At 37.0% G+C, this 14853-nt stretch overlaps 1 protein-coding gene across 3 annotated transcripts in view; it reads right to left on the reverse strand.

Annotated features, from left to right (window-relative positions):
• Positions 1-14853, reverse strand: part of ZNF106 (zinc finger protein 106) — a 63263-nt gene that overhangs the window by 32987 nt on the left and 15423 nt on the right. The window contains exons 2-4 of one of the 3 annotated variants that reach the window (XM_058541344.1): positions 12580-12663; positions 8782-8843; positions 2573-2773 (exon numbers count right to left, since the gene is read on the reverse strand). In XM_058541344.1, coding sequence (XP_058397327.1) covers positions 2573-2773; positions 8782-8843; positions 12580-12633 — 317 coding nt within the window. In that variant the 5' untranslated portion in view covers positions 12634-12663. Of the gene's footprint in view, positions 1-2572; positions 2774-7409; positions 7484-8781; positions 8847-12579; positions 12664-14853 lie in introns of those variants that run through there. The other 2 variants (XM_058541345.1, XM_058541346.1) reach the window with 2 other exon arrangements.

Here is a 14853-nt window from a genome sequence, read left to right on the forward strand (position 1 = left end):
TTGGCATGTCCCAGGATTTCATCCCTATCATCCAATTGCTATTTTTACATTATGCAGCTTTTTGAAAATAAGAACAATTATATTTCACAGCCATGATTAGTTATCATAGTTAATACAATACAGTTGCTCTTAATATCATGACTTCAGTTGTTGGTTCTTTCTGAAAAACCCAGTTTCTTAATCTATTTTAAATGGTAAGATTATACTTTGCATAATCATTTTCATTAATAAATACTTTATCAAACACATTCAATGACTGTTAATGGTGAGAGAAAATTTTATGTATAGTTCCTGTTCCTGAAGGGCTTACAACCTCGCTGGGGAAATAGGGTCACAAGCAGGAGTAAAAAAGGATACAAATAAGTAGCACCCACAGTAAGTGCTACAAGGAGCTCCACAAGCTAGAGGTTTTTATAAAGAAGCTACAGCTGTCTGAACTATTCATGTTAGACAAGGAGCCCACAGAAATGTGAATAAATTTAAGCAAACATCACAGAATAGGTATAAAACCATTTTCCTCTACAAACTGCCTATGGTATGCCCTACCACAGTGCTTACCATATGGTAGGTGCTCAAAAAATTGAGCTTGCTAAAAATACTTGCTAAAATTTATTGAGTACCTACTGATTGTCAGGCATTTAGTGCTAAGCACTTAATATAGATTATCTCATTTAATTTTGACAACTCTGAAGCAAGATTCTTATTATTCCTACTTTTCAGATAAGGAAATTGAGGATTCGAGAGGTTAAGTATCTTGTGTAGAATAAAACAGCCTGTAAGTGGTGTGGCAGAGATCTGAACCTTGAGAGTCTCACTCCAGAGTCTACACTCTTAACCACTAGGCCTTGATAGAATGAAAATCCCAAAACAAAGTTTCTACAGTTGAGTTCCCTCCACTGAACTGGACTTACATCTTATACTCAGTACTGACTTTTAAAAGCTTCTAATGTCTGTAAGATTTTGGTCACAAATTGGAATTTCCTCTTTTCTCACAAGATGGAATTAAAAGTCAATTTACCTGAAAGTTCAAACATCTACTTACATTATGAATTACAGTCATTTCTAAACAGGAGTCCTAAGTCCCCAAGTGACAAGTGCTATTACACACACTTGCAGGATTTTTGTACCACCATTAACCAAATAGCTTTTCTCTTTCGCTTCTAAGCGGTATGCAACTTTTGACACCCAAGAAGAGCAATGACTCGCTATACTAATGTGATCCAGAAATGGGAGGAAAATTGGGCAACAAATCAGTCACAAAGCAGAATTCCTAGACCATCATGAATTGGCCAGATCAAGGGGACAACAGCATGCAGCTAAGACCACAGCCCAGAAAGAACAATCTAAATTAAAAACCTCATGAAGGAAAAAAGAAAAAAACCTCATGAAGAAATAAGCAGATGACTTTATAAAGAGGTCACCAAAGAGGTATATCAGAATACTCAAAGAATATTAACTATGATATGAAGGTCTGATTTACTGAAAACCTCTTCTACCCTCTGACTTAATGTTTAATCATTTACACAGATAATAATGACATAAATGTGGAAGAACAAGAATAGAAGTTAGTCTCCCAGAGGCTCCAACACCCTAAAACAAGAATAAACTACAGCTATACTGAAAGTAGTGAGAATGTCATTTGAAGGACTAAGCAACTGAACGATTTAAGACCACGCTGCTACTGACATTTTAAGACTAAGAAAGTCTCTTTCAAGGACTTGTTCAAAAAACCTCTAACATATAAAGCAAAAACTACTTCCCTTTTATATTTAAACTTCTAACTAAAAATGAAGTACAGACCAGATATAACTAGTATTGAAGAAAGATCTTTAAAATTTTTCTTTTAGTTTGAAATGTTTCTCATCATGTCCTATGACTTGAAAAATTACCCCACCTCATAACTGGTTCTGTCTCTCTCTTACTCATACCTGAAAATTTCTGCTTCATTAATTAAACTCTTTAGATCACAAATCAGTAACGTAAAAATACAAAAGCCTAATACCTGAATTATAGATGTAGGTATGAAATTATGTAGTACAAGCTGAAAAACATATTTCTCAATCTTGACACTGTCAAACTTAAAAAAATTGTTTCAATATTTACTGAAGCACTAGCTAATGAAAGGATAAATCAAATTTGGTAGAAGCACTGTGTTAATTCACATCAAGGAAGTATTTTTTCTTAAGGATGCAATAAGAAATACTATATAATATATTCAAATGAAGTTTATACACTAATACTTTTCCACTAGATAATTTGGATACCAAATAAAAACAATTTACTGGTGTCCAAAACAATGTGGAAGCAATAAAAACAGTTCTAAATAGTTATCAACATGGTAAAAATTTCAGATATGTAGCAGCTATAGCGGGCTTTTATGTAAGGACAATACTGAGTTTGTTTTTTTTAAAGCAGATAGTACAGTAGTTCAAGAAAGCATTCCATTGACCTTTTACGCATAAACTTTATAACTAAGTTTGAAAGCTACAGGCTGAGAAGTATGGAAATGGAAAATGTATTCTCTATCATATTCTATTTCAGATAGGTTTTAAAAATCAACGTCATTACTCACCGACTTTGTTCTTTCCTTTGTTTTATTAACTGAACGAGTTCCTTGTCAAAATAATCTTCTTCTTCTTCTTCTCCCTTTCCACCATCTTCTCTTTCCTGGGCATCAACGTTATCTTTATGCAACTGGCCAGAAATGTGCTTTGCGTATGCAGAGAGACCCACTTCTGTGACCCCGCACACTCGGCACTCATGACTACTGTCCCTAGGGAAAGAGGGAGATGAGGGACATTCAATTCTCCCCACTGGCATGGCACACTCACCAGATGTGTTATCGTTTCCTCTGAAAGACACTGCACACTTTGGCACAGCGAAAAATTAGTGCTAATCAATTTCAATGCTCCTTTCATCACTTTTAATAAGTTTGTTCGTAAGTTATTTTTGAAATGAATTTAAGATTCTTTTCCAGCAATCAAGAGGCAATATACTTCAGAATAATGTAGTTTAGGAGGAGAAATCTTCTTGAATTGCTGTACTTAAAATCTTGCCAGAGGAAACATGGTGAAAGGGGAGGCAGGGCAGGGGGCTCAGAGCAAACAGGAGTTGCTCTGGAGCACACCCATGGCACCAGCTGCACTCAGACAGCCTGGTGACAGCACTTACATTTAACCTCTGGCTCAAGAGCTTTCACCCAGTGAAAGTTAAGGGGTGGAGAAAAGAGTGGGCATCGTAGCCAATCCCAACAGGGCAACAAAATCCGAACAGCTGGAGCTCTGCCCGGAATGTGAAGATTCCGGACCCCAGGGCAAATGATAGGAGTAGTCTCAGCAAACTTTTTTGGTCTGGATGATACATGTGATCTACATTCTGCTTCAGAAGGGCTTATTTTAAAGGGAATGGAAAGCATTTCAGTTGTAGGAAGTTGACAGCTATGCTAGGCAAATGGTTTTTCTCAAGTTTCAGAAAATACTATAGTTTAGAGAGAAGCAAAACCAGGTTCTTAGTTAAGGAAGTAAATTGGGAAGGATTTTTTTCCTTTTACTTTACACATTTAATGGTAAATCTCATACTTGGCCAGTTTAAGAAGTCAAAGTCTTGAATCAATGTCCAGAGCTGCAGTAGATGAATTATTTAACTGCTTTTTTAGCTTCCTGAAATCCCTTGATTGGTTCAGCTGCCCATGCAGTCACTGATGAGAAACATCTGAACACCACAGCCACAAGTATAATGAATAGGCAGTAATATCAATTCAATAATCCAAATTGGTTTAACTCTGTATCAGTTGTCTTGGGTTTATACTAGTGGTATTTTTGCACTTCCTATGCCAAGCTACAAAAAAAAAAGTCAACACAAAAAGACATGCTGTCTTCGATAAGACAGGCAGACAGACACGCGCACACACACACACACACACACAACACCGCTCCATCTTCCCCTCAAATATATCTACCAAGACATGGCAGAATTAATCATCAATTAACCAGAAGAGACCCTCAAAACTGAGCACTTTATTTACTAGAACATGGTTTCTGTTACAGATCATCTGAACATTCACTCAAAAAAAAAAAACTTATTGAGCAACTACTAAATTCCAGGCACCATGCTAAGAATATGGTTACAGTTGTCTAGGGTGACCAAGTATAAATAAACAATGCCCAGTAAATTTAAAAAACAAACCAAACAAAAAAACACTGTTTTTTACTTTGTAAGAATCATGGAAAACATCTCAGCAAAACGGAAAATTCATAAGTTTTCACTTTTTTTGGACTTTGTAACCTCAAATGCTCTGGATACACTATAGTCTTTGACATTAAGATTTATTTTAAGGAGTCCTGACCATGTTCCCTGAAAATATCATTACCTGATTACCCTGAATATCAATATTCTAATTCGTTCTAATCCTCCAGGAATTTAAATACATTATTTTCACTGAGAGTTTTCCACTTACTTACCACATTTATATATTTAAAGAAGAATAATCCTCAACTTTCTCCAGTTTACCAGGGATATTCAGACTCTTCTCTCAAGCAATTAAAATTATGGTAGCTCATTCAAAGTGAACATTAATTTGTAACAGAAAACAAGCCTTTCCTCACAGCAACACAGAAATAAGTTAAAAATATATAAATATAAATCTGTCCACAGTGGGCAGCATCAGAAGAATCTGAAAACTGTCACTAACCTAGAATACATAATTTATAATATAATATAATAAAAATTTGAATCAAGTGAATTTTCAGGTTAGAAAATCGTTTTGGCTTTAAACTCTCTAAAACTGTGGGAAATGTTTTAGTCCACTTTGCTACCTAAAAACTTATAAAATGTTCAACTATACATTGCAGTATCAGGGACATTATTCTGAAAGGTATTCTTAAATAAAATCCCTGATTTTACCCTTCTAAAATGCAGAGAATTTTTCTCATGTCCAAACCATCAAAATCCCTCTCTCTTTAAAGACATAACTGGAAGGCCACACTGACTTTTTCAAATATTAAGGAATGCAGTGTAAAGTAGACAGCATTTAACTCTGTTAAAAATAAACATCCATAATCATAAACCCACACACTTTGCAATCCCCAAAGCACAAGCATATGTTGGATATGTAACAGACACTAGAACACAGATTTTTAGACTATTTTTGCTTTCCTTTCAAGAAAGAATATTAACAACAGTTTCAAAGTTATTTGATAGAAAAGCACCTCAAGAGATCCTGCCCAGAAGGGTACAGGCAGTAAGTACAACATAAAAGTTAACACTAAAAACAATTTATCAAAAAACAGAAATCTCTAACATTTTTCTTATAAATGAAATCTAGTTAAAAAAAAAGAGAGAGAGAGAGAGAGAGAGAGATAAGCTTTACAAGAAACTTCGAAAAGAGAAAAGAGAGAATCCACATTCATCCAGGAAAGAACAAGGTAGGTCAACCACACCTCTTGAAAACTCAAATGTGGGGCCCGCCCCGTGGCTTAGCGGTTGGGTGCGCGCACTCCGCTGCTGGGCAGCCCGGGTTCGGGGCCTGGGCGCGCACCGACGCACCGCTTCTCTGGCCATGCTGAGGCCATGTCCCACGTACAGCAACTAGAAGGATGTGCGGATGTGCAACTATGACATACAGCTATCTACTGGGGCTTTGGGGGAAAAATAAATAAATAAAACTATTCAAAAAAAAAAAAGAAAACTCAAGTGTGTCTGTTCTGGAAGCAAGTATATTCCCTGTTCCACACACAATACACATTCACACTTCCTCATGTGGTGTTTGGGAAATCACGTTTTAAAAAGTCAATAGCAAATTAAATAATATTTTAATGGTGCTATTTTCCAATTCTTTATCAGTAACCTGTTAAAATACTTACTACTTTGTATAAATATATAAAGTAATTGTTGGGGAACAAAATACTGCTTTACTCCTTCACTAATAAAGGCAAAAATTTTTTCCTCAGAGCGTTTAAAGGAGGGCCCAAATTAGCTTCATCCTGTTACCACACAATTTCCTCTCCTGTGTACAAGGCAAAGCCTTAAGATATTCCATCCATAAGCTTTTCTTTATTAAGCTTGCTCTAACTATACCACAACAGCTGGTTGATAAATAAAGGTTTGTGCCTTTTTAATAGCATCTATCTGTAGAAATTACTTACAGGCCACACATCTGAACAAGTATATTAGGGGAAAATAGGGAAATACTCCAGATATCCAAATTGTGAACCAAATAAGACAAGTTACTTCTCAATCAAGCTTGCACTCAAAAAAGAAAAAAACATGCTCTTTACATTTCTTAACCAGATCACAACCAAACATTATAGTGACAAAACATAAAGAGAAACAAAAAGCCTTAACATCAAAAAGCCAGTAATTAAACACAAAATCCAGAGAAAATAATCACAAACTGATGATAGGAAGATAAAAGAATAATGACTGATAACTGTCCCTATGGTACAAACTAGTGGTAACAGTTTGTCACTACAGTAAATGCTCCAGGTAAGTAAATGATTTCTGAGATTTCTGTTGGTTTCTTATAATTATGTCAGCTGTCTTTCCTTGCTATCTGCTTACCTTCTCCCTTGTAATTGGTTACAGGCCAGGAAACTATATAAAACTTGTTAGCACTGTATCTAAAATATGAGAAAATAACCACTAAAGTGCTCTCCTCTAAATAAAATGAGTTTGGGGGCCAGCCTGGTGCTGTAATGGTTAAGTTCGGCATTCTCCACTTCAGCGGCCCAGGATCGCAGGTGCACACCTACACTACTCATCAAGCCATGCTGTGGCAGTGACTCACATACAAAATAGAAGAAGACTGGCACAGATGTTAGCTCAGGGCCACTCTTCCTCAAGCAAAAAAAGGAAGATTGGCAACAGGTGTTAGCTCTGGGTCAGTCTTCCTCACCAAAAAAAAAAAGTTTGGGTGCTAAAGCTGACATTTATATTATGAGCTCAGAGGCTTTTAAGGCTTTCTCCTTGATTATTTGACTTTGCCCTAAATAAGTGAAAATGGTAGACAAAATCTCCACAGCACAGTTAAATTGATGGGTTAGAGCAGAGGAAAAACAAGTTACAGAACAATACATGTATGGCATGTGGTTTAGGTATGCTAATAAGACAAAACAAAATGTGTGTGTACATATAAATATAAATCTATGTATACACACAGAAAGAGGTTTGGGTAGGATACACACCCAACTGTTGACTTTCCTCTAAGAGGGGAGTATAATTGTGGGGGGTGGGGGAGGTGAGAGAGGATTTTTTTTACTTTTTATGATTCTGTATTGATTATGAACATGAATCTTAAGTAACTGAAATTTGCTTTTTAAACGTTTTAAATAGCTGATTAGTGATCTTTGAATAAAATAAGGCATTAGTCTGGAATAAAATGGGCTTTTCTCCTAATGTCTAGATTTACTGACCTCATTTGTTTGACTTTATAATATAGTCAGGTGGCAGGTAAATAGCCAGAAAAAGGTGAATTCCAGAAGGAGGTCTGTTGGAAATGGAATTAAGTCATTAAGATAATCCACATATAGATAATCAAAGGCTGACCATAATTCATAGGTTTCCAAAGATAATGAGTTCAAGATCATATATATCCAAGGTATGATAAGGGCTCTCCACACTAAATTTGAGTGAAAGCCTCTTTACACTGGTGCTAAGACCTAACCTTCACACAGTAAGGGACTGAGACCACGGAAAAATTCCACTGATACACTAAACGGATGCTGAAAGTTTAATAACATATTAATTTGCCCACATAATCTAAAACTGTAATACTTAAAATACAAATAATTTCAAATGACTTAGGTTAGCATCCTGATCAAAGCTTGTAACTATTATTCATGGAATAAGATATAATTAATATTTCTCAGTTTTCCAATGTTTCTCTGTTCCATACTGTCTCCAAACTCCCAATTCACACAACTCAAAAACATCAAAAAAGGAACCATTGCAGCTGGCCCTGTGGCCAAGTGGTTAAAGTTCTGCACACTCCACTTCAGTGGCCCAGGGTTTGCGGGTTTGGATCTCGGGCACTGACCTATACCAGTCATCAGCCACGCTGTGGCAGCAACCCGCATGCAAAATAGAGGAAGACTGGCACAGACGTTAGCACAGGGCTAATCTTTCTCAAGCAAAAAAAACAGGAAGATTAGCAACAGATGTTAGTTCAGAGAGACTCTTCCTCAGCAAAAAAAAAAAAGGAACCATACATGGGGAAAAAAAGACATGGAATATACACATATGCTACACTTAATGTTTTATAGGTACTTACTTATTAGATTAGATTTTCTTTCCTTAAACATCTCAAGCTTTACATCACAAAAATAGCATTCTTAAATACTCAGGGTACTTTGATTATATTTACACTAATAGGATTCGGCACTAAATAGCTCAATTTGGACTTCTCAGACTATTTCAGCAACACCAAAAGTTTATGGCATGCAGTAATCTGTGACTCTGCTGAGGCATAATATGAAATGTCCTAGTTGCAAGGCTGGTGTGCGGGAATGAGAAAGCTTCCTAATCAGAGAACTAGCTCATCCCAACCCACCTTTGTTGTAATCTACTTAGCTAAAGCTGCTGTGAATTCTACACACTTGAGATGCATGAAGATTTATCCTTCTGAATGCCAAAGAAAACTACTGTACTTGTTATTAATTCTAAAAGATAGTTCTATGCCATAAGACAATATTTATCTAAGGATTACTATAAAATAAGCTGACAGGCACCATCAGCATTCAGATCCCCCCACATTCACAAGTTTATGGAATACAGCCGTTCCCATACCTGCCCTTCAGGTTCTCAAGTTCCCTGTGATGCAACATGCTCCGCATGTGTTCGTCCATCTCCTTCAAAATTAAAGAAAGCAGATTAAACTAAGCGGGATTGCTTTGGGGAAAAAAAAATCCTCTGTTCCTATTCAATCAACAATTGGGACTCAAGCTCCTTGTGTCAAAAGTGTTTGTTGTGGTTACTCTTCTCATTTAACATCGAAGTCAGTTCCTTATTAATTCTTTAGCTGTCTTTTTGACATATTTCATTTTTAAATAAAGGAATTGTTAAGAAAGAAATAGACTTATTTAAGTGGCTTTCCAAAAAGGTTAGAAAGTATGTTGTCTTTACAAGGCAAAAGACTTAAGAATAAACTATGTGGGTTAAATTCTAACCCAATATAAGGAATTTACTAAAGTTTATTTTAAAAAAACAACACTTTGGAATCACTTAACTTTTCAACTATTTGGTTACTTTTTTCCCCACTCAACTGAGAGTTTCTCAAGAGGATGTTACAACTCTTACTCATGCCTTGGCCAGGGCCTGGCATACAGTTGTCAATATTTGTTGAATGAACAGATGGATACATCAATTCTAGACAGAAGTTACGAATATAACAGAACTTCTCTATGGTTGATCAGGAAGTTTTTTAAAACTACTTTTAACACAGCAGCTCAATCATGCCTTCATCGTCACTGCCCACTCTCTCCCAGTTTATTTGTTTGGTTCTAATGAAAAGTTTGAAAATTTACTGGGTTCTCCCCTCCCTCCATCCTACCCTTAGTGGCAAGAAAATAAAGTCTGTGGGAAGAGCTTCCACTTAAAAACATGCATGCGCACATGCACACACACCTCAAAAAACTCAAAAAGTTGTAAATGTCTACCCTTTTGTCACACCAAAGTACATATAGCCAGCATGCCATAATTAGAGAATGGCTGTTATATATATAATAAAAGGGATACTACTATTAACTGTGCCCTGTGCTTAAGTGCCTCAAACACCTTCTCACTTGAACTGCAAAACACTGCCGAAGGAATATGATTAACTTCATAAAGACACAAGGATGTAGAGAAGCTAACTCATTTCTTCACCAAATATTTATCAAGTGCTTATTATGTGCCAAGTACAGAACGAGGCACTGAAGGGATAAGTGTGAAAACATTTACAGTCTTGCCCTCTCAGAATCATAGATAATAAAGTGGTCAAACCAGGACTCAAACCCTGGCAGATCTGACACCAAAGCCACTGTTTCAAAAGCCATGTCACACTATAAGTATCTACTGCATTGAGATTTTTAGTTACACACAGTTCATTTGTCAAAAAGAGTTTACAACCTATTCCTATTTTCAGTTATCTACTACAGTGTGACAAACAGGGTTGTGATTCAAAACACTCCCTTTAAATGGCAATTTTACTGAAGATGACCATCATTTCCTTTCTTTCTCTACAAATGCTTCATTTGGAGGGGACAGCTTTACATGTGACCCCTTCTAGCTACAAATGATTGCCCACTAACTATAGTGAACACTTGCAGAGCTGAAAACTGAGTAGAGTTAGTGACATAACATGGAATGAAAAAAATCCATGAACAATACACAACACCTGCTCACATTCCTATGCTTCCTGTTGTTCAATTTTTCTTGGATTAGATTTACATATGCCAAATCCCCTTTTCTTGACCTTAATTTAAGTGAACTCTGTTTCTTGCAATGAAACCATTCCCGATCAAAACAGTATTCATTGAAATGGATTATTCTCTCTAATATAAAAACCAATTCTATATTCTATTTCAGTTATAAAAATGTTATCATTCAAAACGAATTTTAACATGACTTTTAACTTTTAACTTCACAAATCTTTTCCTAAATTCACATGCGAAATTCTCTCTATCCTGCTCCAAGGAATGAATGCAAATAGTGAGACAACTGAGCTTTCAAAAAAATTAGGAAAGATCCACAGGCACAGGATTGAAGTAATAGCTCCAAATGCATACCTGCTCAGTTAACAAGCTTCTATTTAGTTCCTTGTATATTAATCAGTGTTATGTTTTTAAAAGGAGGGAGAGAAAGGGGGGAAAAAAGGATTTGGTGGTTGAACAAATTTGGAAAACCTTGAATAATACAAAAAAAATTTTTTTATATTTTTTAACTCCAGGGTTTCTCAGACTTTCATAAGTTAACAAGCATCAGGATACTCAGGGATATAGTGTACAGCTTTTTCTCATACTTAAGTCATCCTAAATCCTCTTCTCCTCCCATAGTGTATTTGGAGAAACCAGGGTTATACTAGTTCGGGAAACTAGAGGAAAGCACTACTTCAACATAAGTTGTTCACAACCTATCTGAAAACAAGTATCCGAGTTAACCCTTTCAAATAATCCATTCTGCTAATTTCTTAGACCATATTAATCTTAACCCTTAAATCATGCCATGCCCTTGCTTAAAACCCTATAGCTGGCTTTCCCTAAGACAGGAGTGGATAATCTCAGCCCTTGATTTAACTTCATTATGATCCATGGAAAAGTAAGAAGAGATGAAAACATGTTTTAAATTAGAGTAGAAGAAATGCCAAAAAGACTTAAAATAGCAAAATTATGAGATATCACAAGATAGGGCTGCTGTTTCACGGAAGTCTGAGCCCACACCTGAGTATCTGCCCATCCATCTCACACCTTCTCAATTCCCATCTCCCTCCAATGTGAAAGTAGCCACAAAGAATTTCCATTTATTGGAAATGTGTATAAACCCTGGTCTAAATTTTTAAGACTAGAAGAGCAGCTCTTTTACTTTTGTAAAAGGCAGCAGGAATATTATTAAACATGATTTTAAAATCTCAACTGATTTTTCTGTCAGTAACAGGAATCCTAAACAGGAAAAAAAAAAAATTCTTCACCCCAGCCTACTGAATGGATCATAATCGAAGCCCTCAGCCTGGCATTCAACACTGTTTATACGCTGTCTTCACTTACATTACAAACTAAACTGCAGTCCCACTATTCCCAAGATGAAACTGTTCTAATCAGATGAGCCTTCTTACCAACTCCTAGAACTCATATACTCCATTCTATCTCGGTATCTTTGTACATGTTGTTCTCCCATCTAAATTCTCTCTTCTCTGTTTCTTTTAAACCATCTTACTCCCAAACATCTTTCGAAGTTCACTCATACTTCCCGGGCTAATCTAGCTCATGATAATCTTCCCAGGTTCCTGAATTTCCAATGCCAATCAAGAACATCTTAAAAGTATAGAGAAAAAATTCTTCAGTACTTAAGCTAGCAGCACTACTTTGAAAGCAAAGGATAAAGGCAAGAAAAAGTGAGACAAACTGCTTTTCTGAGGCACAGGTAAATTCTTTTAGTTCTTAAAAATGTCTGTTTTTCTTTGAGCAACATCCTCACCCTGTGGCCATCTAGGCTATTGTTAATACCATTTCTGCTGAGCTGCACTCTTCACAGGCACAGGCAGAAACAGAACGCAGTCCATATAATAAATGTATACTCAGCTAATTAGAAAGTAGTATAACCGCAAATAAACAGAATTTTAAGGTATTTTCTCTATAACTGGTTAATAACTCAATTTCTCTTTATTATCTACTTTTGAGTATCCTCAAATTCTGGGTAGAGGTTTAATAATATAGTTAGTTACTGGCTTTATGAGGCAGTAATGAGAAAGAAACCAGTGGAATGAGACTATGGTTTCGGAAAGAAGCATGAATAAGATGTTGTTAGAGCTTTTACCCATCTATAAATTCCAAATGATGTGTCTGAAAAAAGGGTCAGTCACAAAGTCTTAGATTCACCTTCTATTATTACCTTTTTTGAGCCGTACACAATGTGGCACAATATGCATTTTCGTTCTCGTACCATAGTGACGATCTGAAGCACTCAATGTCACACCTGCAATGAGGAAGTAACATTTAGTAACCTTTTTACCCAGATGTCTTCTTAGATTCATCTTAACATAGCGAAAAAAACAAGTCTTGCATCTCCATCATCTCCACCCTGCTCCTCCCCTAGTCTTCTCATCTTGGTAAACGAAAATTCCAACTTTCCAGGTACTTAGGGCAAAAACTTTGGGAGTCATCCTTAGTCCTCTTTCTTACCCCATATCCACCCTCATCAGCAAATCCTGTCAGGTCTACCTTGAAATATATCCAAAATCCAGCCATTCCTCACTACTTAGCACATCTATCGTCTCACATGGCACTAGCCCACTGACCTGACTCCCTACTTCCACTCTTATTCTCTTATAATCTATTTTGAAGACAGGAGCCAAAGACTCTCAGAACAGGATTCTTTCAAAATATAAGTCAGATCATATAACTCCTCTGCTCAGAATCTTCCAATCGATTCCCAGTTCACTCACAGAAAATCCAAAGTCCTTTGCCATGGGCTATAAAATCTGTTTCTCACTACTCTCGGACTCCATGCTCTACCCGTCTCCCTCCACCACTCCATTCCAGTCACACTGCCCTCCTTGCTATTCCTTGATCACACCAGGGATTCTCCTACCTTAGGGCTTCTATATTTCCTGTTCTCTGTGCCTGGAATACTCTTCCTTAAGATGTCTTTATGGTTCTCACGGCTTACTCTCTTATGTTGCCTCATTGGAGAGGCCTTCCCTGACCTCCTAGAGAATACTATACTTTCTGCCCCCCATTTCCTCAATCCCATGAACTTGCTTAATTTTTTTTTTAATAGCACTATGGTAGAGTGTTCCCACAGATGGTATCAACACTAGCTCCCACCCTATGTGCTCAACGTGATCTTGTCATCACCGCCCATCAAAAGGTAGAGTCTATTTTCCCTCTCCTTTGACCTGTTTTGACCAATAAAATGCAGTGGAAGTGACAATGTAATTTCTGAGACTGGGCCTTACAAGAGCTGCAGCTTCTGCCTTTGCACACTTGGAACACTCCCTCTTGGCACCCAGCCATCATGCCGTGAGAGGCCCTAGTCACAAGGAGAGGCCAAGGGGAAAAGAGCTGAGGCCTCAGCTGAGCACCCAGACAACAACCAGGACCGTCTGACAGCCATGCTGGGTGAGTGAGCCGCGTCGGGTGTTCCAGGCCCAGCTGCCAATCAGAGACCCCAAGCCAGACCCGTTAAAGAACCATGAAGTTGAGCCCTTTTCAACCCACAGAATTGTAAGAAACAATAAAACAGCTGTAAGCCAGTACATTTTGGGGTAATTTGTCACACAGTGAGAGATATCTGAAACAAGCATACTTTACTACCTGACATAGTCTGCATTTATTTGTTATTCTCTATTTCCTCCAATTAAAAATTAAGTTCCACGAGAACAGGGACTTTGTATATTATGTTCACTGGTACAGGTCTAGCACTTAGAACAGTGTCTGGCAAATAAGAGGCACTCCATAGGTATCTGTTGAATTGTTCCAAATGGAACTATCTTGGGTTACTAAATGTGAGATAGAGAGAGCTGGGTAAATACTGGGGTTTGAATTAAGACCAGAAGGTTTCTATTTTACAATCCCCTAGCACTAGTCTACTTTCCTCTCGAGTCCCCACAAGAATTCTCTACATGAGAATTTAATTCCATTCCCCAAGCAGCATTGTTTTCCCCTCCACACACACAACACCAAGCTCTAATAGATATATCTGCTTCCTCGTCTGGCTTTCTTCCTCGGGGACCTAAAACTGTGAGGTAATGAAGTTATAAGCTACCCCAATTTAATCTATCACTCCTAGACAACATGGTAGAAGGGCCCATGGGAAGAGGTCTAAGGTTCTCTGCTTCTCCTGTTCACTCAGCAGCACTTGAGACCACTATTGAATGTCTGAAATAATTTTATTCAGTAACAAAGTACAAAACACCAAAATAAGATTACAGGGTAAAATTTTGCACATTTGAGAAAGCTAAATGTCATCTAGCTAATAAAACAGAGAAATATATCCCTATGGATAGGTACAGTATTATTTATGCTTCCAGTGCTGCTAATAATCTCCTAAATCTCAAAATTAACGTACATCACTCTGGTGCTAAGTCTCAAAGCATAATTACTCTTTTAATTCCCTTATATCTTAACATTTACTTCTACTTTAATTACATGCAATATTTTATTT

Source organism: Diceros bicornis, chromosome 5 (genome assembly GCF_020826845.1).
Source record: "Diceros bicornis minor isolate mBicDic1 chromosome 5, mDicBic1.mat.cur, whole genome shotgun sequence".
In the NCBI taxonomy this organism is placed as follows: domain Eukaryota; kingdom Metazoa; phylum Chordata; class Mammalia; order Perissodactyla; family Rhinocerotidae; genus Diceros; species Diceros bicornis.